This window comes from Mustela putorius, unplaced genomic scaffold (genome assembly GCF_011764305.1).
Source record: "Mustela putorius furo isolate JIRA1106 unplaced genomic scaffold, ASM1176430v1.1 tig00003972_pilon_pilon_pilon, whole genome shotgun sequence".
NCBI classification, from domain to species: Eukaryota; Metazoa; Chordata; class Mammalia; order Carnivora; family Mustelidae; genus Mustela; species Mustela putorius.
Window position 1 is genome coordinate 16,072,760 of NW_025422115.1, and position 24,064 is coordinate 16,096,823.

The window sequence follows — 24,064 nt, forward strand, 5'->3', positions numbered from 1 at the left end:
GTATCAAAACTTGCTATTATGAGAGGAGAGATAAGTCAGTCAGAGAAAGACAAACATCATATGGTTTCATTCATCTGTGGAATTTAAGAAACAAAACAGATGAACATAGGGGAAGGGAAGGAAAAATAAAGTAAGATGAAAACTGAGAGGAAGGCAAACCATAAGAGATGCCAAACTCTAGGATACAAACTGAGGGCTGCTGGAGGGGAAGTAGACAGGGGGAAGGGATAATTGGGTGATGGGCATTAAGGAGGGCACTTGATATAATGAGCACTGGGTGTTGTATGCAACTGATGAATTACTAAATTCTACATTTGAACCTAAAAAGAAGAAAATAAAAAAGGGGGAAAAAAGAAACAAAACAAAGGTTGGGGGAGACAAACCCCAAAACCGATTCTTAACTATAGAGAACAAACAGATGGCTAGAGCCAGGGCAGGGGAGGAGGGGCAGTGAATGCGTGAAACAGGCAAAGGGGATTAAGAGTACACTTATTGTGATGAGCATGGAGTATATGTATATAATTGTTGAACCACTATTCTGTACACCTGAAACTGATATAACAGTGTATATTACTACACTGGGATTTAAAAGCATTTTTTTTTTCATTATGAGAAACAAAAATGTTACAAGGACCAACACAACATGGTTTCCCTGGATTTGGTTTCCTGGGGATCAAGACTTTCTAGATTTATTGCGTGGGATTCCTTCACTCCCCTGGTTTCCCCATGGTGCTGATAGACAGGACACAAAACATGTTCTTTACTGGATGATTCCACTTATAGAAATTGAACCACGGTTAAATCCAAGCGAAAGAGGCAGCCTAGGCCTGTCTTCTCTGGGAGAAAATGTATTATAGTAGCTCCATGTGACTTGGCCTAGTCCACAAGGGATCAGGTCTCATTTATAAGGATAAGTGAATATCTGCCTTTGCACATAACTGAAATAATACTAAGTCTAGCTGATCATCAATCTTTGGAATATCTCTCAACTCTCCCCATTGCTACTACTCCAGTCTGAGTAGCCATAATCTATAAACTAAACTGCTGTACCTCAACCTTACCACACTACAGCCAGAAAGATCTTTTAAAATCACAAATCTGAGGTCACTTCCTTACTTAAAAACATTTTATGGTTCAAAATAAAGTCTAAAGTTTTTATGATGCCCACAGAACTCTACATGATCTGGTCCCAGCCTACTTCTCTAGGCTCAACTCATGCTACTACTCCCCTTATTCTCTCCATTTCAGTCCTGCTACACTCAAAATTCCTTGACTTACTATGCTCTCTTCTACTTCCAGGTTATCACATATACCATTCCCTCTACATGCGGTTACTCTTTTACTTTCGTTGTCATGCCGACTCCTACATGATATTTCTGTCTCACTTAAATACGACCTCCTTGGGTAAGTCTTCCTGGATTCAGCAAACTGGTTGATGGTGCTTTTCCTTATATCCCCAAAGTACACTGTATTTTCATGACACTTTGTACACTGTTAAGTATTTAACATTAATTTTTCCTGCAAATGCACTATATACTTCATGAGGACAGGGACTGTGCTTGTTTCCTTCTTCGCAACAGTCCCAGAGCCTGGTGCATAGGACTTAGGTGTTGTGTGGGGATTCCAAATAAAAGTTTCTCAAATCAGATGAACCTTGGCAGGGGGGGAGGCAAACCATAAAACAAACTTTTAACTATAAAGAACAAACTGAGGGTTGCTAGAGAGAAGGTGGGCAGGGGGATGAGTTAAATGGGTGATGGGTATTGAGGAAGGCAACTATGATGAGCATTGGGGATTATATGGAACTGATATCTTACTAAATTCTACTCCTGAAACTAATATGACACTATATGTCGTGTAATATTACATTTTTTAAATGTATATTATTTTTAAATATTGAAAAGAAAAAAGTGAATGTTTCTAAAGTAACTTTGATCTCTCATGACTACCCTAATCAAAAATCATCAATTTTCCTTACTGCCTTCCTCACGTATGTATTTCTTCTTAAGGTAGTATATGTTTCCCTACATTGGGAAGAAATATATATATTTCCCTATATTACTTTCACTTCACACATGCTCTGCACTTCAACAGCTGTCTGAACTTGCTCTCTTCATCTAAAAGACCAACCACTTGTTAAAATCCACCACATCTTTCCAACACTTCTTCCTATCCTCCATGAAATCTTTCCTGATCTATCCTCTACAAGAGAGATGACCCCGTCTTGCCCTGAACACTTGCAATAGTTTTTTTGTGGTAATAAGTTCTATTTTTATCCCACCCTTAGACTACAAACATGGGAGTAGTAAATGCATCATATTCAGCAATTAAATCTCTATACTGGATAAAAGTACCTTGCACTAGTAAGGACCCAATAATATTTGTTACTGAACTGAAGGAGAAATACAGCTCCCAATTTTTAGATTGTTTATAGGTTTCAAGTTAAACTTAGGTCAAGGTTATTGTCAGTTTCAATTACTGCTTTTGAAACTGCTAGCTGCTATAAAGATAAGAGTTCATTACCTGCTTTGTGCATCTGTCTTCTCTAGCTTTTCCTGAAGTTGAATCCAGTCAATCAATGCTTTAAAATCCCTTACGTAGTTATCCAGCATCATTAGCACCTCCTAATTAAAACAAACAATAATAATTAAATTCCTTCCTGAGCCTGAAAAGTTTTAAGAACTGACGGACTTGGGAATTAATAATTTTTATATTATACTCCTCATCAAGAAAGTAGCAAACCCTACTGATTAAGTTTTTTAGGTCTTATTTTTATTCTCACTATACAGGACGAAGTTAGTAAATCTAAGCTGATAATCTAAGGATCGATAGACGGTACTGATATTCCTTCTCAAACCACCCCCCCGAAGACCATTCTTTTAATAAACCTTTTTTATTATTAAGTTTAATAAACAGAAAAATGCATAAAATATACAGATTATTTCAAAGCAAAGACCCATGCATCCATCCACCCAGACCAATGCTGGTCTCCAAAAGTTACCTGGTGTCCCCTCCTAATCACTACTCTATCCTTGCTCCAAGGCAACCACTGCTTTGACTTCTAATAGTTTGATTTCATCTGATTATGAAATTCATATAAATGAAATCATATTTATTATTTTTTCACTTCTTTTGTATTTTTTTTTTACTAGGTTCATTCATATTGCAGAATGAACCTGCAATTCATTTACTGTCATTCTCCAAGGTCACTGCTGAAGAGTATTTTATTGTATGTGTATTTATTTATTCAATCTACAGTTTAAGAACATTGGAATGATTTCCAAATTATATGCTCTTATTTATATGTATGTCCTCTGCACATATGTATGCATTTCTTTTAAGAATAAGCCCAAGAGAGGAAATACTGAGTCACAAGATGAGCATATGTTCTACTCTAGTGTATAACATCAAACTCTTTGCCACTCCCCACCAGCAGTGTATATGAGCTCTTACTCCACACCTTCGACTACACTTGGTATTATCCATTTGGGGTTTTCTTTATTTTTAACCTGAGCCATTCTGGTTGATGGCTGTGTAATGGTTTTGCTTTTGTTTTAATATGATGATTATAAATGATTTTCAGCCCTTTTTCACATGCTATTAGCCATTCTCATTTTGTGAAGTGCCTATTCAAGACTCTAGCCCAAGCACCTATTAAATACTCCTGACTTTTTCTTTTTGATAGGAGGGAGTTCCTTACATCTTTTGGATATGAGCCCTTTTTTCGTTATATATGTTAACCACATATATTTGCCTTTCCACTCTCATAATGGAATAGAATCTTTTGATGAACATAAATTCTTAGTACTGAGGTCGTCTAACTTCTGACTCTTCTAAGACTGGTACTATTTGTGTCATTTTTTTAAAGATTTTATTTATTTATTTGACACACAGAGATTTTAAGTAGGCAGAGAGGCAGGCAGAGAGAGACGAGGAAGGAGGCTCCCTGCTGAGCAGAGAACCTGATACGGGACTCGATCCCAGGACCCTGAGATCATGACCTGAGCTGAAGGCAGAGGCTTAACCCACTGAGCCACTCAAGCACCCTATTTGTGTTATTTTTAAGAAATTATTTTCCTACCATAGGTCAGGAAGATATTCTCCAACACTGCCATTCAGAGCATGGGTCTTTTTCTGGAGTCTCTCCTCTGTTATATTGGTCTGTTTATTCTTGTAACAATACCAAACTAAGTTACCCTGCTGTAGTTCTAAAATAAAACTCAAGGGGTGCCTGGGTGGCTCAGTCAGTTAATCGTCCCACTCTTAATTTCAGCTCAGGTCATGATCGCAGGGTTGTAAGACCAAGCCCCAGGACAGGCATGGCACTGGATGTGGAGCCTGCTTAAGATTCTCTCTCCCAGAGGAGTTAGTATGGCAGATATGTAAAGGACCCTAATTTCCTCTGGTCCCTGGAATTTAGCTAGGGAATTACCAAATGATTCTCAACACCTGTGAAGTCAACCAGAGACGTGAGAAAAGAATTCCTGCAGTTCTACAATAGAACAGCAACCATCTTTCACAAGGCAGAAGGTGCAAAGAAGTGAATGAGGGGTGATATATCAGAAGACAAACCACGGTGGGGAGGGAGCCTCTACAAGCCAGGTACCAGAAAGTGTTACAAGCAGGAGAGTTCAAAATCAGAACTTTTAGAAGTCTGCCTAAAACGTGCTCAGGTGGTGAAGCAGGGCAGAATCCCAGGTGGAACAGCATGGCCTCAAGATCCCCAGGGGTCACCAAAAGAATGGGGGCAGAGATCCCAAGCATTGGAGTGGGGAAGCCAGCTAAAAACAGTGAGTCCGAGTACCAGCTTTCTGCTCAGTGTTGCCATAAATCATGAACTACTGTGATGTTGGGCAAGTGCTCTCCAAGCAGGGGTCCATTAAGAGGTAGACCCACAGGGAGAATCCCCTACCTCTCCTGGGAAGAACGGTGCAGGTGCACGCCTGAGGAGTCCATAAAGTTTGGAGACTCCCAAATGGGTTTGGGGTCACATGCCTGAGATAAAAACGCTCAGTCATAGGCTGGGTGAACAGAGTGTGGATGGAAACCAGGGAGACAAGAATGATTGACTGCTTTTCTGTGAGGACTCACTGAGGAGTAGGGGGGGTGCTCAAACTTTCAGCTTTGGGGTTAGAGATCAGTGTGCCACCATTTTCATTCCCCCCATTACTGCTGAAAGGCTTCAGGCAGCAAAACAGCCACATATGACAACCACAGGCCACTTACACTGAGCCCAGACCACTGGTAAAGGAGGATACAATTCTGCCAGGGCAATGATACCTGAGAATCAGCGCAATAGGCCCCTTCCCCCAGAATACCAGCAGAAACATCCAGCTAATCCCATGTTAACTGATCACAGAGAGCTGCAAAACTCCAGCTCTGGGGGAAAACAGTATATAGCATTCGTATTATTCTATAGTCTTTCAGTTTTATATTTTTTTCCTTTTCAGCTATTTTCTTATTTTATCAATTCTTTTTTTAAGTCTTTTTTAATTTTCAGTTTTACATTTACATATTATATATATTCCATGTTCATGGATTCTAAGAACAAATATTGCTGAAATGTCTAAGCTACCCAGAGAGACCTACACATGCAATGCAAACCCAATCAAAATACCACCAGCATTTTTCACAGAGCTAGAATAAACAATCCTAAGATTTGCATGGAACAAAAACAACCCTGAATAGCCAAAGCTATTCTGAAAAAGAAAAGTAAAGCAAAATGTAACACAATTCCAGACTTCAAGCTATATTACAAAGCTGGAATCATCAAAACAGTACAGTACTGGCACAAAGAAAGACACATAGATCAGTGGAACAGAATAGAAAACCCAGAAATGGACCCTCCACTCTATGATCAACTAATTTTAGACAAAGTAGGAAAGAATGTCCAATGGAGAAAAGACAGTCTCTTCAACAAATGGTGCTGGAAAAACTGGACAGTCACATGCAAAAGAATGAAATTAGACTGCTGCCTTACACCATACACAAAAATAAACTCAAAAAAGGGGTGCCTGGGTAACTCAGCTGGTTAAGTGACTGCTTTTGGCTGAGGTCATGATCTTGGGGGCCCCGGGACAGAGTCCCACATCGGGCTCTCTGCTCAATGGGGAGCCTGCTTCTCCCTCTTCCACTCTCCCTGCTTGTTCTTCTCTGTCAAATAAATAAATAAAATCTTGGGGGGAAAAAATCCTACATGTAATAAATAAACAAACTCAAAATGGACGAAAGACCTAAATGCGAGACAGGAATCCATCAAAATCCTAAAAAACACAGGCAGCAACCTTTTTGTCCTCAGGCACAGCAACTTCTTGCCAGACAAGTCCCCAAAGACAAGGGGAAAAAAGGCAAAAATGAACTATTGAGACTTCATCAAGATAAAAAGTTTTTGCAGAGCAAAGGAAACAGTTGACAAAACCAAAGACAACCAAAAGAATGGGAGAACTATTTGCAAATGACATATCAGATAAAGGGCCAGTATCTAAAAATGTACAAGAACTTCTCAAACTTAAATAAATAAATAAATAAATAAATAAATGAATAAATAAGATAATAAAATAAAACTCAAAACCCAGCAGAGTAAATCCTCCAACTATATCTTTGACTGCAGGGTAGCCTGGGTTAATGCCAGCCCTTTGCATTTCCATAAAAATTCACAGTTTCTCAATTTCCCAGGGAAAAAGGTAGAATTTTATTTGTAATACTATTGATTCTATAGATCAACTAGACGAAAACTGACATTTTTATAATACTGTCTTTTCTATTGTATGAACAAATTCACATATACCTATATATATACATTTGCATTTTATTCAATGTCTCTCAAAATGTATCAGTTTTCTGTCTAAAAGTTTTGCAAATCTTTTATTAGCTTTAGCCCTAGGAATAAGTGGTAGTTGCTTTAAATATTTTTAAATTTTCTGTTACTATTGATTGTTATATTTTGAACTTGTATCTAGCAACTTTAAATAACTCAATACATCTGATAATTTCTCTTTAGATTCTTCTAGATTTTCTAAATATGTAAATGTAAATATGTCAACTGTGAATAATAACTTATTTATTTCTTTCTCTCCAAGCCTTATATATTTTATATATTATTCTTATCTTCCTGTGTTGGCTAGATTCCTTTTTTGCCCCTCTTTTTAAAATTAATTATTTTTATTTTTATTATATTACGTTAGTCAATGTTAACTAGAAATAAAGAAAGCTGACTCTGCCTGATTTCCAATTTTAGAAGGAAAGTTCTCAACATTTCACCAGTAAGTATGATGTTTACATAGGTTTTTTGGAAGTTTCTTTCAGTAAGGATGTTCTCTTTTATTCTCAGTTTGCTATTTTTATCATGAATAGGTGCTGAATTTTGTCAAATACTTTTCCTAGATCTATTGGACAATCATATGATTTTTCATCTTTATCATCTAATTTGGCAATATTAATTTCATACTGAAAGATTAAAACCAACATTGCAGTACCAGAATGAACCTAATTTGACTGTCATCTGTTTTTAGATATTTGAATCACCAGATTTAATATATCAATATTTGTTTTAGTATTTGTGCATCTGTACTGCTAAGTGGTCTGTACTTTTCTTTCTCATAAAAGCTTTGGTTATCGGGACGCCTGGGTGGCTCAGTGGGTTAAAGCCTCTCCCTTCAGCTCAGGTCATGATCCCAGAGTCCTGGGATTGAGCCCCACATCGGGCTCCCTGCTCAGCGGGTAGCCTGCTTCCCCCCACCCTCTGCCTGCCTCTCTCTCTACTTGTGATCTCTCTCTGTCAAAATAAATAAATTAAAAATCTTTAAAAAAAGAAAAAGCATTGGCTATCAAGGTTATGCTGAAAAGAGTTCTCTTTTTCTATGTTCTAGAAAAGTTTGTGTAATACTGGCATTTTTTTGCTCAAGATATAACATTTTTTTAAGATATAACTCATACACCATAAAATCTACCATTTAAAATTATACAATCTGGTCATTTTTAGTATATGCACAGAGTTGTATAACTAACTCCAGAATACTGTCATCATCGCAAAAAGAGATCCAGTACTGATGAATAGTCATTTCCCATATTCCTCTCCCTCCAACCCTTGGAAACCACTTATCTACTTTCTGTCTCTATGGATTGGCCAATTCCGGACATTTCAGATAAACAGAATCATACAGAATATGGCCTCTTGTGGCTGGATTTTTTTACTTAAGGTTTTCAAGGTTCATCTACCTGATAGCATGTATCTGTACTTCAGTAACTTTTAGACTAAATAATAGCATAAATAAACACATTTTGTTTATTCACTTATCAGTTGATGGAAATTTGGCTTGTTCCCACTTTGTGCCCATTATGAATAATGCTGCTATGAACATTTTTGTACAAATCATTCTATGAACATGTTTCTAATTCTCATGGGTATATTACCTAGCGGTGGATTTACTAAATCATATGTAACTCTAAATTTAACATGAACTACCAAAGCTTTTTCATCAACACTGCACCATTTTTACATTCTGATCAGCAATACACAGGCACATCTCATTTTATTATGCTTTGTCTTATGGCAGTTAGGAGATAACATGTTTTTTACAAATTAAAGGTTTGTGGCAACCCTGCACTGAACAAGTCTACCTATGCCATTTCTTTTTTAACAGTGCTTATTTCATGTCTCTGTGTTACATTTTGGTAATTCTTAAAATATTTTCATACTTTCTCATTGCTGTTATATTTGTTATGGCGATCTATAATCAGTGATTACAACTCATTAAAACCTCAGATGACTGTTAGCAATTTTTAGCAATAAAATATTTTTATTTAAGGCAAACACATTGCTTCCTTAGATATGATGGTACTGCACTTAGACCACGGTATAAACATAACACGTATATGAACTGGGAAACCAAAGAATTCATTTGACTCACTTTACTGTGGTATTTACTTTATCACAGTGGTTTGGAACTGAACCTGCAGGATGTCCAAGGTAAGTCTGTATGAGGGTCTCAATTATTCACATCCTAGAGCACTTGCTATTTTCCAACTTATTGAGTCTAGTCATCCTAATGAGTGTTAAGTGGTACTACTGTGCTTTTAATCTGCATTTCCCGGAGGACTAAAATTGTTGAGCATATTTTCATGTGCTTTCTGGACACAGCATACCTTCTCTGAAGAAACACCTATTCAAATCATTTGCACCGCCCCCCCTTTTTTTAGAGAGTGGGATGGGGAGGGACAGAGGGAGAGGAAGAGAGAGCCTCTTAAGCAGGCTCCCAAACCAGAGCAGAGCCCAATGCAGGGCTTGATCTCACAACCATGAGATCGTGACCTGAGCTGAAATTAAGAGTCAGACATTGAACCAACTGAGCCACCCAGATTCCCTGACCATTTTTAACCTAGGTTATTTGTCCTCTGTATTTTTGAGCTGCAAGAGTTCTTTATATATTCTGGGTATCAGACTCTTGTAAAATACATGCCTTGAAAATATTTTCTCTCATTTTGTGGCGTGTCCTATCACTTGATAAGAGTTCTATAACACATATAAGTTTTTAATATTAATATCTGTTTTTTTCCTTTGGTTACTTGCATTTGGGTAGCATATCTAAGAAACTATTGCCAAGTCAAAAGTCACAAAGATTACACCTGTTGTTGTTGTTTTTTTCCAAAGAATTTCATAGTTTCAGCTTTTATATTTAGGTCTTTAATCTAGGTCAGTTTTTTTTTATATTTGGAATGAGGAAGGGATTCAAATTCATTCCTTGTGTGTGGATATCTAGTTGGTCCCAGCACCATTTTCTCAAGACTATTCTTTCTCCATTCAATGGTCTTGCCACCCTTGTCAAAAATCAATGATTACAGAGTCACCTGGGTGGCTCAATCAGTTAAGCCTCCCCCTCTCTCTGTCCCTCACCTCACTCATGCACTCGTTCTCTCTTTAAAATAAATAAATAAATCTTTTTAAAAATTTCAACATTCACAGATGTGTGGACTTATTTCCAGGCTCTCAGTTCTTTTCCACTGATCTATGTCTATCCTTATTCCAGCACCATGCTATTTTGTTTACTGTTGCTTTGTAGTGAGTTTTGAATTTAGGGAATATGGGCCCTCCAACTTTGTTCTTTTTCCAGAATGTTTTGGCTATTTTGTGTCCCTTCCATTTCCATGCAAATTTTAGGATCAGCTTGTCCACTTCTGCAAAAAAGGAGACTAGAATTTTGGGAGAGATTACACTGAATCTGCATATCACTTCAAGGAGCACTGCCATTTTATTTTCTTAATTTAAATACAATTAATTAACATACAATGTATTATTGGCTTCAGAGGTGGAGGTCAGTGATTTATCAGCCCTATATAAAATGAGTACTCATTACATCACATACCCTCCTTAATGTCTATCACCCAGTAACCCCATCCCCCTGGGACCCTCCCCTCTAGCAACCCTCAGTTTGTTTCCTCTGATTAAGAGTCTCTTATGGTTTCTCTCCCTCTCTGGTTTCATCTTATTTTATTTTTAGCTCTCTTCCCATATGATCCTCTGTTTTGTCTCTTAAATTCCACATATGACTGAGATCACAGGATAATTGTCTTTCTCTGATTGACTTATTTCATGTAGCATAATACCTTCTAGTTGCATCCATGTTGTTGCAAATGTCATGACTTCATTTTGTTGATGGTTGAGTAGTATTCCATTGTGTGTGTGTGTGTGTGTATGTATATATATATATATATATACATTTTCTTTATCCATTCATCTGCTCACTGACATCTGAGTTCTTTCCATAGTTTGGCTATTGTGGACATTGCTGCTATAAACATTGGTATCCAAGTGCCCCTTCGGATTACTACATTTGCATCTTTAGGATAAGGACCCAGTAATGCATAGGGCATAGGGCAGCACTATTTTTAACTTTTTGAACCTCCACACTGTTTCCCAGAGTAGCAATACCGGCTTGCAAGGGTTTGCAACCTCACCAACATTTGATATTCCTGACTTGTTAATTTTAGCCATTCTGACTGGTGTGAGGTGATACCTCATTGTGGTTTTGATTTGTATTTTCCTGATGCCGAGTGACAGTGAGAACTTTATCATGCATCTATTGACCACTTGTATGTCTTCCTTAGAGAAATGCCTATTCATGTCTTCTGCCCATTTCTTGATTGGATTATTTGTTTTTTGGGTGTTTGGTAAGTTCTTTATAAATTTTGGATACTAGCCCTTTATCTGATAGATTATTTGCAAATATTTTCATCCCATTCCGTTGGTTGTGTTTTGGTTTTGTCGACTGTTTCCTTTGCTGTGCAAAAGTTTCCTATTTAGATGAAGTCCCAAAAGTTCATTTTTGCCTTTTTTTCCCTTGCCTTTAGACACTTAATCTAACAAGAAGTTGCTGTGGCCAAGGTCAAAGAGGTTGCTGCCTGCATTCTCCTGTAGGATTTTGATGGATTCCTGTCTCACATTGAGGTCTTTCATCCATTTTGAGTCTATTTTCATGTATGGTGTAATGAAATGGTCCAGTTTCATTCTTCTGCATGTATCAAAGGGACTGTCTTTTATCCACTGGATATTCTTTTTTTTTTTTTAAGATTTTATTTATTTATTTGATAGACAGAGATCGTAAGTAGGCAGAGAGGCAGGCAGAGAGAGATAGAGGAGGAAGCAGGCTCCCTGCCGAGCAGAGAGCCCGATGCGGGGCTCCATCCCAGGACCCTAGGATCATGACCCGAGCCGAAGGCAGCGGCTTAACCACTGAGCCACCCAGGCGCCCCTATCCACTGGACATTCTTTCTGTTTGTTAAAAGACTGTCTTTTGTCCATTGGCTTTCTGACTTTGTCAAAAATTAGTTGATCATAAGAGTTGAGGGTCCATTTCTGGGTTCTCTGTTCTGTTCCATTGATCTATGCATCTGTTTTTACACCAGTACCACACCGTCTTGATGTTTACAGCTTTGTAATACAACTTAAGTCTGGAATTGTGATGCCACCAGTTTTGGTTTTCTTTTTCAACATTCCTTTGGCTATCTGGGGTCTTTTCTGGTCCATACAAATTTTAGGATTATTCTTTCCAGCTCTGTGAAAAGAGTTGATAGTATTTTGATAGTTAGTATAGATAGATAGTATTTTGATAGTTACACTTTGAATTTAAGTGTAACTGCTTAAAGTGTAAATTGCTCCAGTTTAACAATATTTGTTCTTCCAATCCATGAGCATGGAAAATGTTTCTACTTCTTTGTGCCTTCCTCAATTTCTTTCATGAGTGTTCTGTAATTTCCTGAGTACAGATCCTTCAGCACTCTGGTTAGGTTCATTCCTAGATATGTTATGGTTTTGGGTGCAATTATAAACAGGATCTACTCTTTGATTTCTTTTTCTTCTGTCTCATTGTTAGTATATAGAAATTTCTCTGCATTGATTTTATATCCTGCCACTTAGCTGAATTCCTGTATGAGTTCTAGAAATTTGGGGGTTAAGTCTTTTGAGTTTTCCATGGAGTATCATGTCATCTACAGCAAGTGAGAGACTTTGACTTCTTCTTTGCCAATGTGGATGTCTTTTTTGTTGTTGTTGTTGTCTGATTGCTGAGGCTAAGACTTCTAGTACTATGTTAAACAGCAGTGGTGATAGTGAACATTCCTGTCATGTTCCTGACCTTAGAAGAAATGCTCAGTTTTTCCCCATTAAGAACATTTGCTGTGGGCTTTTTGTATGTGGCTTTTAGAGTATTGCCATCTTAACTCTTCCAATCCGTAAGTTCAGATGTCTTCCTCTTTATTTAGGTCTTCCTTAATTTCTTCTAATGATGTTTTTTAGTTTTTAGTGTACAAGTCTTGAACTTCTTTTGTTAAATTTACTCCTTAATGTTTTTTTTCTTTCCGATGAAACTTAACTTAATTCGACTACTTTCTTAACTTCATTTTTTGATTGTCCATTACTGACAGATGGAAACACAATTGATTTTTTTGTCTACTGATTTTGTATGTTGCAACCTTGCTGAGTTTATTAGTTCCAATAGTTTATATATGTTCATAGATTCTTTAGGGTTTTCTAGATGTAGACCCATGTCACCTGCAAATATAGTTTTACTTCTTTTTTTCCATCTGGATGCTTTCTATTTCTTTATCTTGTCTAATTTCCCTGGTTAGAACCTCAAGTACAATACTGAACATAAGCAGCAAGAGCAAATGTCAGTGACTGTTACAGCAGGGAAATCTAATTTTCTTCTTTAGATAATCCAAGTTACATTACTGTGACACTACTTTCTACACATCTGGCAAATATGTTTTTTTCTGGGCACTAGTCTTGCATATCAATGGCAATGAAAATTTATATAAGAAAAGATTGTAAAAGCATAGACCACTGAGATCTATTTCATTGCTCAGAAAGAACTTATCTCAAATGTAAATATGTGTGCAGACAGTGGTTAACTGGTTAAAGCTGTCATTTAAATGTATAAGACAAAGAACTTTAAAGTGTATTTATTTTATCATACCATTCACACCTTACTATAAAGACATGCAGTCTCATTTTAGTATAAAAGACAACTTTCCATACTCCCAAGATAATCATCAAAAAATACCAACCAACTAAAAAAATGATTATTTGGTTAATAAATACATCATTTTTCCATAAGTAAGTCTTAGACACCTTCTAGTTTCAGTGGAACTCAAAATCTCAAAAACACTTCTCACTTAAAAATGTTTTTTAAATTATAGATATACTTCAGAAATCAGACCCAAAACTAATAATAAATGTATGCCAAATTAGTCACAAATGAAATATAGTACCAACTTCACTTTAGTCATAAAAGTTACATACTAACTTAAAATACTCTTCTGAACAAAGAAGTATTGTTTATTTCCTTTCAAAGGTAATCCTTCATGCCAAATCACTAGTAATAAAAAGTCTTCTACAATCCAGAAAAGGAAAAATTAAAAAAATTTACTTGACTTCCTCTTCTCGATTCTACAAATATAATACAAATTCAATTAAATTCAATTTAAATCACCTACATTAGGCACAGGAAGATATTATTCAGAATAATTTATTTCAGGATTTTATTGCTTTCCCTTTTTGCTAAAAAAAAAGGGAAAGGACAAAGAAAAAGAGAAGGAAGAAAAACCTTCTAACGATTAAGAATAGAAGCAGCTATACTTCTGATACTAGTTGGCACAGAGAAAGTACATTTGGTGGCTTAAACAACCTATTTTAAGGAATGTTGAGCACAATGTTATCAGAAATGATCAGAGTGGTACCATGCAACTGTAATCCGAGTCATGTTTTATGAACAAGGGAATACAAACAAGACAAGCAGCTGGAGCAGACTCTTAGTCACTGATGCACATCTTTCTCCCTACAGCTATGAAGGCCATTTTGTCAAGCAGGATGAAACAGAACAAAAGTGGCTCTGAAAGTAATGTTATAGGCATTCAGATAACTACATATAGATATACAGCTAAAATTACCAATTAGTTTACCAATTGGCTGCAACGGATTCGATTGGTTTGTAATTAATTCTAGTTACTGGCGCACAGAGCAGGATGGTTGGCGCCATCCCTTTGTCCTCCTGACACACAATACTAGTGCACAGGCCCTTGGGCTCAGGGCATCAACACAGCCCTCTGATTGAGCTACAGGAATAAGCACAGTGGTGTACCCCTGTAGGGACACAGGGATGGAAACATACATCACATGAGAAGTCAGTGATAAAGGGACCTTCTATGAAAGAGCTTTACCAAAAGTGAAAAGTTTTAAAAGGCATTATTTTTTAAGAAAAACTTACTTAATTTTTTTAAAGCTACTAATAGAATAAATCAAAAAGGAAATCAGCTGAAAGGAAAATGCCAAGTAAACCACTTTCAGAACTAATAGTATCATTCATGGTCATCTTCAACTTTCAATCATTCATCTCTTTCAAATACCTCCCCTTAATTTTCAGTATAAACAGCTTGGTTAAAAAGAAATACAAAACATATTCAATAAATGAAAACCTATATATGAAAATATGCTAATAGAACCATTCTCCTATAATTCAATCTTTACCAGGATTTTTGTGGATAAATAAAATTTGCAGTTGTCTGGGTAATGATACAAATATCTTACTGCAGTAGCTAATTTTTATCTCAACTTATTTGCAAGTTGGCTTGAGAAGACACTTTTCTTTTAAGGTATTTCCCACTGAGAAAACTCAAAAGACCTACTGCAGCTAAGAATAAATAAAGATGCTAAAAAATATTTTGTTACAAAGCTCAAAGTAACATATTTAATCAAATTCCCCACTGAAGCCTGCATAGTTACCTAAACATCTGCTTAAGGCATTTCTTTTACCAGAATATTTTCCCTATACCAAACTAAAAGCTTATACTCAGACTGAAGGTCTTCAGCCTTCATTGTAGACCAAACTCTTCATTTACAAATACAAAGGTTGAATAAGGTTTGGTGAATTTTCTAAAGTCATACAACTAGCTTAGCAGAAACACAGAAATAACTACTATCCCATGAGATCTACTACTTTCCCTGCAAACGACAATACAAATACCACATGCAAAAACTGTTCCACAATCCTACAGCCCAGTCACCTCTCCTGCTATAAATACTACCAAGTATAATAACTAATGGGCAAAAATCCTAAGTGCTATTCCTGAACCTGAAAGGGATAAAAACACTTTTTTCCCTATGCCATTTATTTGTTATAGTGCATCTCACATCCTAAGAGAAAAATACCATGAGGGTTTTCTAAAATTTTAACCTCTATTGAGTGACCATATTTGGAAGAACAAAATTTATTTCAAAGACATAAACAGGGGGGCCTGGGTGGCTCAGTCAGTAAGTGTCTGCCTTTGGCTCAGGTCATAATCATGGGGACCTGGGGTTGAGCCCCACATCAGTACATCAGGCTCCCAGATCAATGGGGAGCCTGCTTCTCCCTCTGCCTGTCATAAATACCCCTGCTTGTGCTCGCTCTTTCTCTCTCTCTCTGTCAAATAAATTAATTTAAATACTTAAAATGCCCTCCCCATTAAAAAAAAAAAAGACATAAACAGACTTTCCTCAGCAAACAAATCTCAAATTCTTTTCATAACCCAGAGGAATAATATAAAAGAATGATAACCTTTGCTGTACATCTTTTGATCTGGGCTCCAAGAAGATCTATGTTCTGGGTTGCACTTATTATCTGGTAAATTTCTATCATTTCAAAATAACAGCAGAAAATAATTGAAAAAAATTTAAAAAACAGAATCCCTCAATGAAAAGTATAAATAACCCAATATAATACCCACAACAGGAGTAGCACAGATACTTCTTTCTAAAAGAAAGTCTTTGAATAAAATTTTTTTAAACTTTGACTTTTTAAAAATTTAATATAATTTTATTTTATCAGTGACCTGTAATAAAACTTTGACTTTTAAATCAACCTGGTGTGTTTGACCTGAAACAGCTTTTCAGGTCCATGAATAGCACCCAAAACAGTACATGCTATAATAAATAACCAGTGAACAGTTGTTGCCTGAAAGATAACTCCATTTGAGTTCTAGCTTATAGCTCTACTATTAATTCATTACATAATGTCAGATATGTCACTTATTTTTACAGTTTCCTATTGGTAAAATAGAGGGCTGGATTATATAATTTCTCAAATCATATTCATGTATCATGATTTATGATACTATTTCACGTTCTGTTATTTTTGTTTCTAATACAAATCATATGTACATTTTTAATTCTTTTTTCTGATAAACTAAATTAAAAGTTATGTCTGTTTCTATTTCTTGATTTTTTAAATGTGACATTTTACAAGAAGAAAACACTCTCTAATTATAAATAGGAAACAAAAACTGTATCTTTTATGGAAACTGCTCTATCTCCCAGAATCCTAATAAATTCATTCTTTAATACTTCTAAAACTCAACTCTCTTAAGAAATATCATGCTCTATTGTGAATACTGTTGAATTACAAGGTCAGTATTAGTGTATCCATTAAATTAAGTATACATTTAAAAAAAAAGTTTTACCCTTTATCAGAAGATTATTTCTGAGGCAACTAACTTAATTTTAAAACAAAAATACTCTGAGAAAGATCACCGCAGTTTAGGTTTAATGAGAAAGATGATATGTTAAAAATAAACTAATTGCCAAGGAAAGATTATAGAAATACTATCATATTTTGGAGGCCCTGTAAATTTCTACTAGAGTACCACAGACTAGATTTAAGACCAATTTATTACATTTTTACTGCATATACTCTGAAGTGTGGTGGAAACAAAAAAGCACATGACATGGTCTTCATTAAAGATGCTTCCAATTTTATTAAAAACACAAACCACCAAACACTTCTACATAAGAAACAGATCATGACCAAATTTCAATGTGAACACTCATTAACAAAGAAAACCATAGAAGATACCTGAATCTTTACACAAATACATCACCATGAAATCTGTCTAACTTGTCCTACTAGGAACAATTACATCTGTAAACTCCTCAAATTGTTCTATTTCATTTATTCATTCTTTTGTTGGGAGGATAATTTGTATAAATAAATTGTGCTACGTAGTTCATATTTTCACTAGCACCTAATGAAATGAATAGCAAACTGGTATAAAGACCTCAATCCCATAATCATTAAGTATATCATTCCAACTAAACTGAAATAGCTGAAGATAATGTTCACCTGAGACATTAGTGCATAAAAAAATTAAGAGGGGGCACATGGGTGGCTCGGTCCATTAAGCAGCCAACTCTTGGTTTAGGCTCACATCATGATCCCAGGGTGGTGATACTGAGTCCAATGCTGGGCCCTTGACTCAGCAGGGAGTCTGTGAGATCCTCTCTCTGCCTCCCACTTTCCATCTCCTCTTATTTGCACTCAAGTGTGTATGCGCAGTCTTGCGCTCCCTCTCTCAAATAAATAAAATCTTAAAAAAAAAACAAAAACAACTAAGAGGACTGCAGAGATAAGCCATATGAGAGCTAATTATTGTTAGTTCCGATACTGTTATAACCATGCATGTTGTCATTCTGAGCTCAGTGGCAGCACTTCACTTATAGGACTTTGCCTCTATTAAATATTTTAAAATAGTGAGGAAAAGAGGTATGGTATAGGGCAACTGCATGATAGTGTACCTAGATCCCACTCAAATGATTGTCTCATCCTCTCCTGAAAAGGAAATAAGAAGCTTCCTGCCTAAAAACACAGGACAGGATTTTCCTGGGTTGTAGCCCTTTTAGAAAATCAATTTCCTAAAGATTGCTCTGTTTCTCAAGAACATCAGCTCAAACTCTGATTTGTCCAAGGGTACCAGTAAATTCCTTTTAAATAGTTTTCACCAAAGAAACAAAACTTGCTTATTATTCAGTAAACATTACGAATTCAACGAATTCAATGTTTACCTTTTCAGTGTTCTTGCCTTGTTTTATTCTGTTATCCTACTTTATAAGTGCAATATATTCAAATTTTTAGGAATCATGAAAAGATAAGGAGGTATCTGCCTAACATAATTGTGGTAAGAGTCATTCCAACAAGAAGCCCGAGTCTGATAAGCACTGCCTTATCAGTGGGAGGCTTTGGGATTTCAACTGGGAACAGTTTACTGAAAATGGATTTAGTGTCCCTCATTTGAAAACTTGGATAATACAATATGGTGAAATAAGCTGTTCTCTGTGACTTCATTGAATTTGATCTCAAGCACAAAAGTAGTGTCTGGAGGTGAAATTCATCTCCACTTTATGTAATTTTGTTTGAATTCATTAGGTGCATAATTGTTTATATTTGCCAGAGCAAATAGACAGAACAGCTGAAACCTGCTATTGGAAGACATGGTCGGAATACTAGGAAATAGGGATTGAGCAAAACCTTGACAGGATTCATGGACAGGATTATAGCAAGTGAACAGGATTCAAGATGAGGCAGTCTACACACAGGCTTGAAGCCATAAGGTACCTAGAATAGTTAAAATAACAGAGACAATAGTAGAATGGAGACTGCTAGGAGCTGAGGGGAGGAAGAAATGGCGAGTTATTGTTTAACTGGAATAAAATTTTAGCTTTACAAGAATAATGTGGTCCTCTTTTAGGGCTGAATAATACTCCATTATATGTACGTATCCCATTTTGCTTTGCCATAAGCATGGTTAGAAAGAGACTTAGGATCTAGAAGTCTAACATGTTGCCACAATCAAAAACTGACCAAATTACTGGCACCATGGAATGAGGCCTGGTTAAAACAATAGAGAAGACAAAAGCAAAAGCATTTTTTTAAATTTATTTATTTATTTTAGAGAGTAAAAGTGGAGGGTAGGGGAGTCAGAGGGAGAGTGAATATTAAGCAGGCTCACACTAAGTGCAGAGTCCGATGCAGTGCTCAATCCCACAACCCCAAGATTATGACCTGAGCTCAGGGAATAGTGCAGAAGAGGTGGGCTCCTGAAATTATAAGAATCAGATTTGAGGGATAGAGTGTGCAGACCAGACGAAGATCTTGGACAAATCTGCCATGATGACCCCTCTGTGACCTGAAGCCTTCTTAAGCATGCCCCCACCCACACTTTCTTTTGTTTAACCACACCCTCTAGTACATCCTTGGGGCATAACATCATGGTCTGCTCTTGAGATAGGACTGTACTCAGAGACTCTAGAGTAAATTCTGTTAATAAACCCTTTCTTGTTTAAAATAAAGAATGGAGATTGCCAGGAACTACTGTTCTCCCAGTCACCTGCCCAAGGCAGACACTTAACAACTGAGCCATCCAGATGCCCCAAAATTCATGTCTAAAAATGAAATGGATAGAAGGCATGCCCAGAAAGCCCCCCAAAATACAATTATGCACCTAATGAATTCAAACAAAATTACATAAAGTGGAGATGAATTTCACCTCCAGACACTACTTTTGTGCCAAACCAACTTGAACAAACATCCACTTTCAAAGATCCTTACCCAGTTTCCTCTCTTTAAAAGCAACAGGTGGCTGCTCTTGAGATCAAATTCAACGAAGTCACAGAGAACAGCTTATTTCACCATATTGTATTATCCAAGTTTTCAAATGAGAGACACTAAATCCATTTTCAGTAAACTGTTCCCAGTTGAAATCCCAAAGCCTCCCACATTCTAAGGCAATGCTAAAATTTGGGTTTGGACCCTGAGGATTCAGCTCTCCCAAACTATGAACCCTTTATGATACAGTATACAGGCAGGTTAGCACTGATTATAACAAGCCTGGAAAAAAGTCAACGAAGACCATATAGTAGATTTTTAAAGCCAACACAATGAGTCTATTCTGGACTCAGAAGGCTATGGAGATAGAACCAATAAAAATTTTATAGCAAGGGAATAATAAAATCAGAACTGTTCTCTACAAAGATTAATGTCCTTGGTAAGAACTATAAAGGAGGGGGGAACTAGAGGAGGACATACCTAAAAAGACAAGACAAGAGCTCACCACAGAGTCATAAGGGTTTTAAAATGTAACATACTGACACTAGGAAAGAAGAAGTCTGTGATTAGAAAAGAAAAAAATGCAAAAGATGAATGGACAGGAACTTTGTAGCTGACCAAGAGGAGGAAATATGGATGACTGGGAGAACAGTAGTTTCATTAGCAGAAATAAATCAGTAAGAAATACTTTAAAAGTAAAAGAATGGAGAGGGAGCTTGGGAAGATGGCAGAATAGGAGGACTCTGAGCTCATCCCATCCCACATTTACTACTAGGTATCATCTACATCCAAGTGAGAACTATCCAAAGACTGGAAGAACAGGGGCGCCCGGGTGGCTCAGTTGGTTAAGTGGCTGCCTTCGGCTCGGGTCATGATTCCAGGGTCCTGGGATCGAGCCCCGCATCAGGCTCTCAGCAGAGAGCCTGCTTCTCTCTCTCCCCATCTCCCTGCCACTCTGCTTACTTGTGCTCTCTCTCTAGCTGTCAAATAAACAAATAAAATATTAAAAAAAAAAAAAGACTGGAAGAACAAACTCCACTGCTAAATACAGAAAAAGAAGCTGCATCTGGAAGGTTAGGAAGATCAGAAAGGCAAATGGAAACTGCCCAAGAGAGGGAGGGAGCTGCACACACAGAGCAAGGAAATGGACACTTGCACCATAGAGCTCACATGGGTAAGACTTATTTCCATAACCTATAGCTTGAAAAACCAAAGGGGCTCGGGGTCCTGGGATTGAGCCCAGCTTCTTGCTCAGCAGGGAGTCTGCTTCTCCCTCTCCCTTTGCCCCTCCCCTTTCTTGTGCTTTCTTGCTTTCCCTCTCAAATGAATGAATTTAAAAAACAAAACAAAAAACCAAAGGGGCTGAATTCCATGAGTTTGTAAAATCAGTCCAATTTCAAGTGTGGGGCTTAAAAGTCAGTTGATTCAGAGGGTGAGAAAGCTGGGTTGCCACCTTTAAACAGCAACCTGTATGACTACAACATAAAAATGGCAGTTTATATAACACCAGGGCCAACGGGAGATTGATCTGTTAATACTGGTTTCAGACTGTGTTAGGGTACTTCTTTGAAAACAAGGTATGTGGCAGGTGCCATTTTTTTCCCCCACCTTCTAGCATAAAGACAGAGCTACCTATAGGAGGTGAGGCTGCACAGACACTTGTAGCCTCAGCCCAGGGCTCAGGGCAAATTTTGTTAAACCTGCCTTGTTTGTGGGAGGTTGAGGAAGCCAGGTGGTGGGTATTAAGGAGGGCACCTATTGCATGGAGCACTAGGTGTGATGCAAAAACAACGAATACTGTTACAAAATAAAAATAAAGGAAAAAAAAAAAAAACACCTGCCTTTTTCACCAGAATCTGGCACTTCAGGAGAGTATCCTGTATGTGTTGCTTACATCCTGCTCCTGTGTCTGAGCCACTTTTCCTTTCAGTGTAGTTGTCTACACTGACTTTCTACCTGTTGTGGACTATGCCTGCTCTCCGTGTTATTAGTGGGGCCCAGACAGGCCAGCTGGGGAAGCATGCCCCCAGAGGAATTTGGGAGGATTGCAGTGTTAGCAAAACTTGTGTTATACCACTAGTCCTACGTTGGATCCCCAGAAACACTGTGGCAGCTGGAGACTGTGGCCAGAGGGGGCAGGAGTGTGTGGCATGCACGAAAATGGCTGGGCTGACTGGGAGGGTGCAAGATGGCAGCTGTGAACCTGATGTATGGGCTTGGCAAGGGATAGTGGCTGGGGGTGTGTGTGGGTGCTGCTGCTGGATGGTCATGATGTGACAGCTTTGTACCTACATAGTAGCTGGGCATGGCATGCAGGTTTAACAAGAGGACAAGGCCACAGTCAGATATCCAAGCAAAACAGATGTAATAATGTGTCTAATAGAAAATTTAAAGCAGTGATCATAAGGATATTCACTGGACTTGAGAAAAGAATGGAAAACAGAGAGATAAGGAATAACATAGCAGATACAAAGGCTCAATAAGTGAAATGAGAAACAAGCTTTATGGAATGAACAGAAGGGTGAAAGAAGCAAAGGAACAAATTAGTTACCTAGAAGACAGAGTGATGGAAAATAATCAGGCTGAACAAAAGAAAGAAAAAAGAATTACATAAAACGAATAGACTTTGGGAATTCAGTGACTCCATGAAAGATAATTACATTATTATTATAGGAGTTCCAGAAGGAGAGAGAGAAAAGGGGACAGAAAATGTATTTGAGGGGCGCCTGGGTGGCTCAGTGGGTTAAGCCGCTGCCTTCGGCTCAGGTCATGATCTCAGAGTCCTGGGATCGAGTCCCGCATCGGGCTCTCTGCTCGGCAGAGAGCCTGCTTCCCTCTCTCTCTCTCTGGCTGCCTCTCTGTCTACTTGTGATTTCTCTCTGTCAAATTAATAAATAAAATCTTTAAAAAGAAAATGTATTTGAAGAAATAACAGCTGAAAATCTCCCTAATCTAGAGAAGGAAATGGGATATCCAAATCCTGGAAGCACAAGGAACTCCCATCAAAATCAACAAAAGCAGATCTACACCAGACATATTATAATTAAACTTATAAAAACAGTGATAAAGAAAAAAATCTTAAAAGCAGCATGACAAAAGAAGTTATTAATATACAAGGGAAAATCCTTAAGGCTAGCAGGAGATTTTTCAATAGAAACTTTGCACAACAGAAGAAAGTGGCATGATATACTCAAAGTACTGAAAGGGAAAAGTCCACAGCCAAGAATATCCAGAGCAAGGTTATCATTCAGAATAGAAGGAGTGATGGAGCTTCCCAGAGAAACAAAAACTAAAGGAGTTCATGACCACTAAAACCATTCCTGCAAAAAATATCAAAGGGGATACTCTGAATGGAAAGGAGAAATGAAAAATAAGAAGATAAGTTCAGGAAACAAAAAAGCAGTGAAGGGGTGCCTGGGTGGCTCAATCAGTTAAGCATCTGCCTTCCACATAAGTCATGATCACAGGTTCCTGGGATCCAGCCCTGCATCAGGCCCTCTGCTTGGTAGGCAGTCTGCTTTTCCCTCCCCCTCTGGTTTCTGGTCACCCTGCTTGTGCACTCACAGTTTCTATCGCTCTCTATGTCAAATGAATGAATAAAATCTCTTTTAATAAATAAATAAATACTGTAATTTTTTTTAAAAAAGCAGTGAAAATGACTATTTCTGTAAAAAAAATCAGCCAAGGACCTTGGAAAAGAAAAAGATATAAAATCAATAACATATCTAAAACAGGAGGAAAGGAGAAAAGAATGGGTTCAAACTTAAATGACCATCAACTCAATACAAACTATAAACCATAATACAAACCTAATGGTAATCATATGTCAAAAAACACTAATAAATATGCAAAGAACAAAGAGAAGAAATCCTGGGGGCGCCTGGGTGGCTCAGTGGGTTGGGCCGCTGCCTTCGGCTCAGGTCATGATCTCCAGGTCCTGGGATCGAGTCCCACATCGGGCTCTCTGCTCAGCAGGGAGCCTGCTTCCTCCTCTCTCTCTCTGCCTACTTGTGATCTCTCTCTGTCAAATAAATAAATAAAATCTTTAAAAAAAAAAAAAAAGAGAAGAAATCCTAATATATCACTAAAGAAAATCAACAAAACATAAAAGAGAGAAAGACAAGACTGGATCAGAGAAACTCTGCAGAAACATCCAT

At 37.3% G+C, this 24,064-nt stretch overlaps 1 protein-coding gene across 3 annotated transcripts in view; it reads right to left on the minus strand.

Annotated features, from left to right (window-relative positions):
- Positions 1–24,064, minus strand: part of SCAPER (S-phase cyclin A associated protein in the ER) — a 508,924-nt gene that overhangs the window by 428,266 nt on the left and 56,594 nt on the right. For all 3 annotated transcript variants that reach the window (XM_013059415.2, XM_013059414.2, XM_013059413.2), the window contains one exon: positions 2,524–2,624. In XM_013059415.2, coding sequence (XP_012914869.1) covers positions 2,524–2,624 — 101 coding nt within the window. The remainder of the gene's footprint in view (positions 1–2,523; positions 2,625–24,064) is intronic.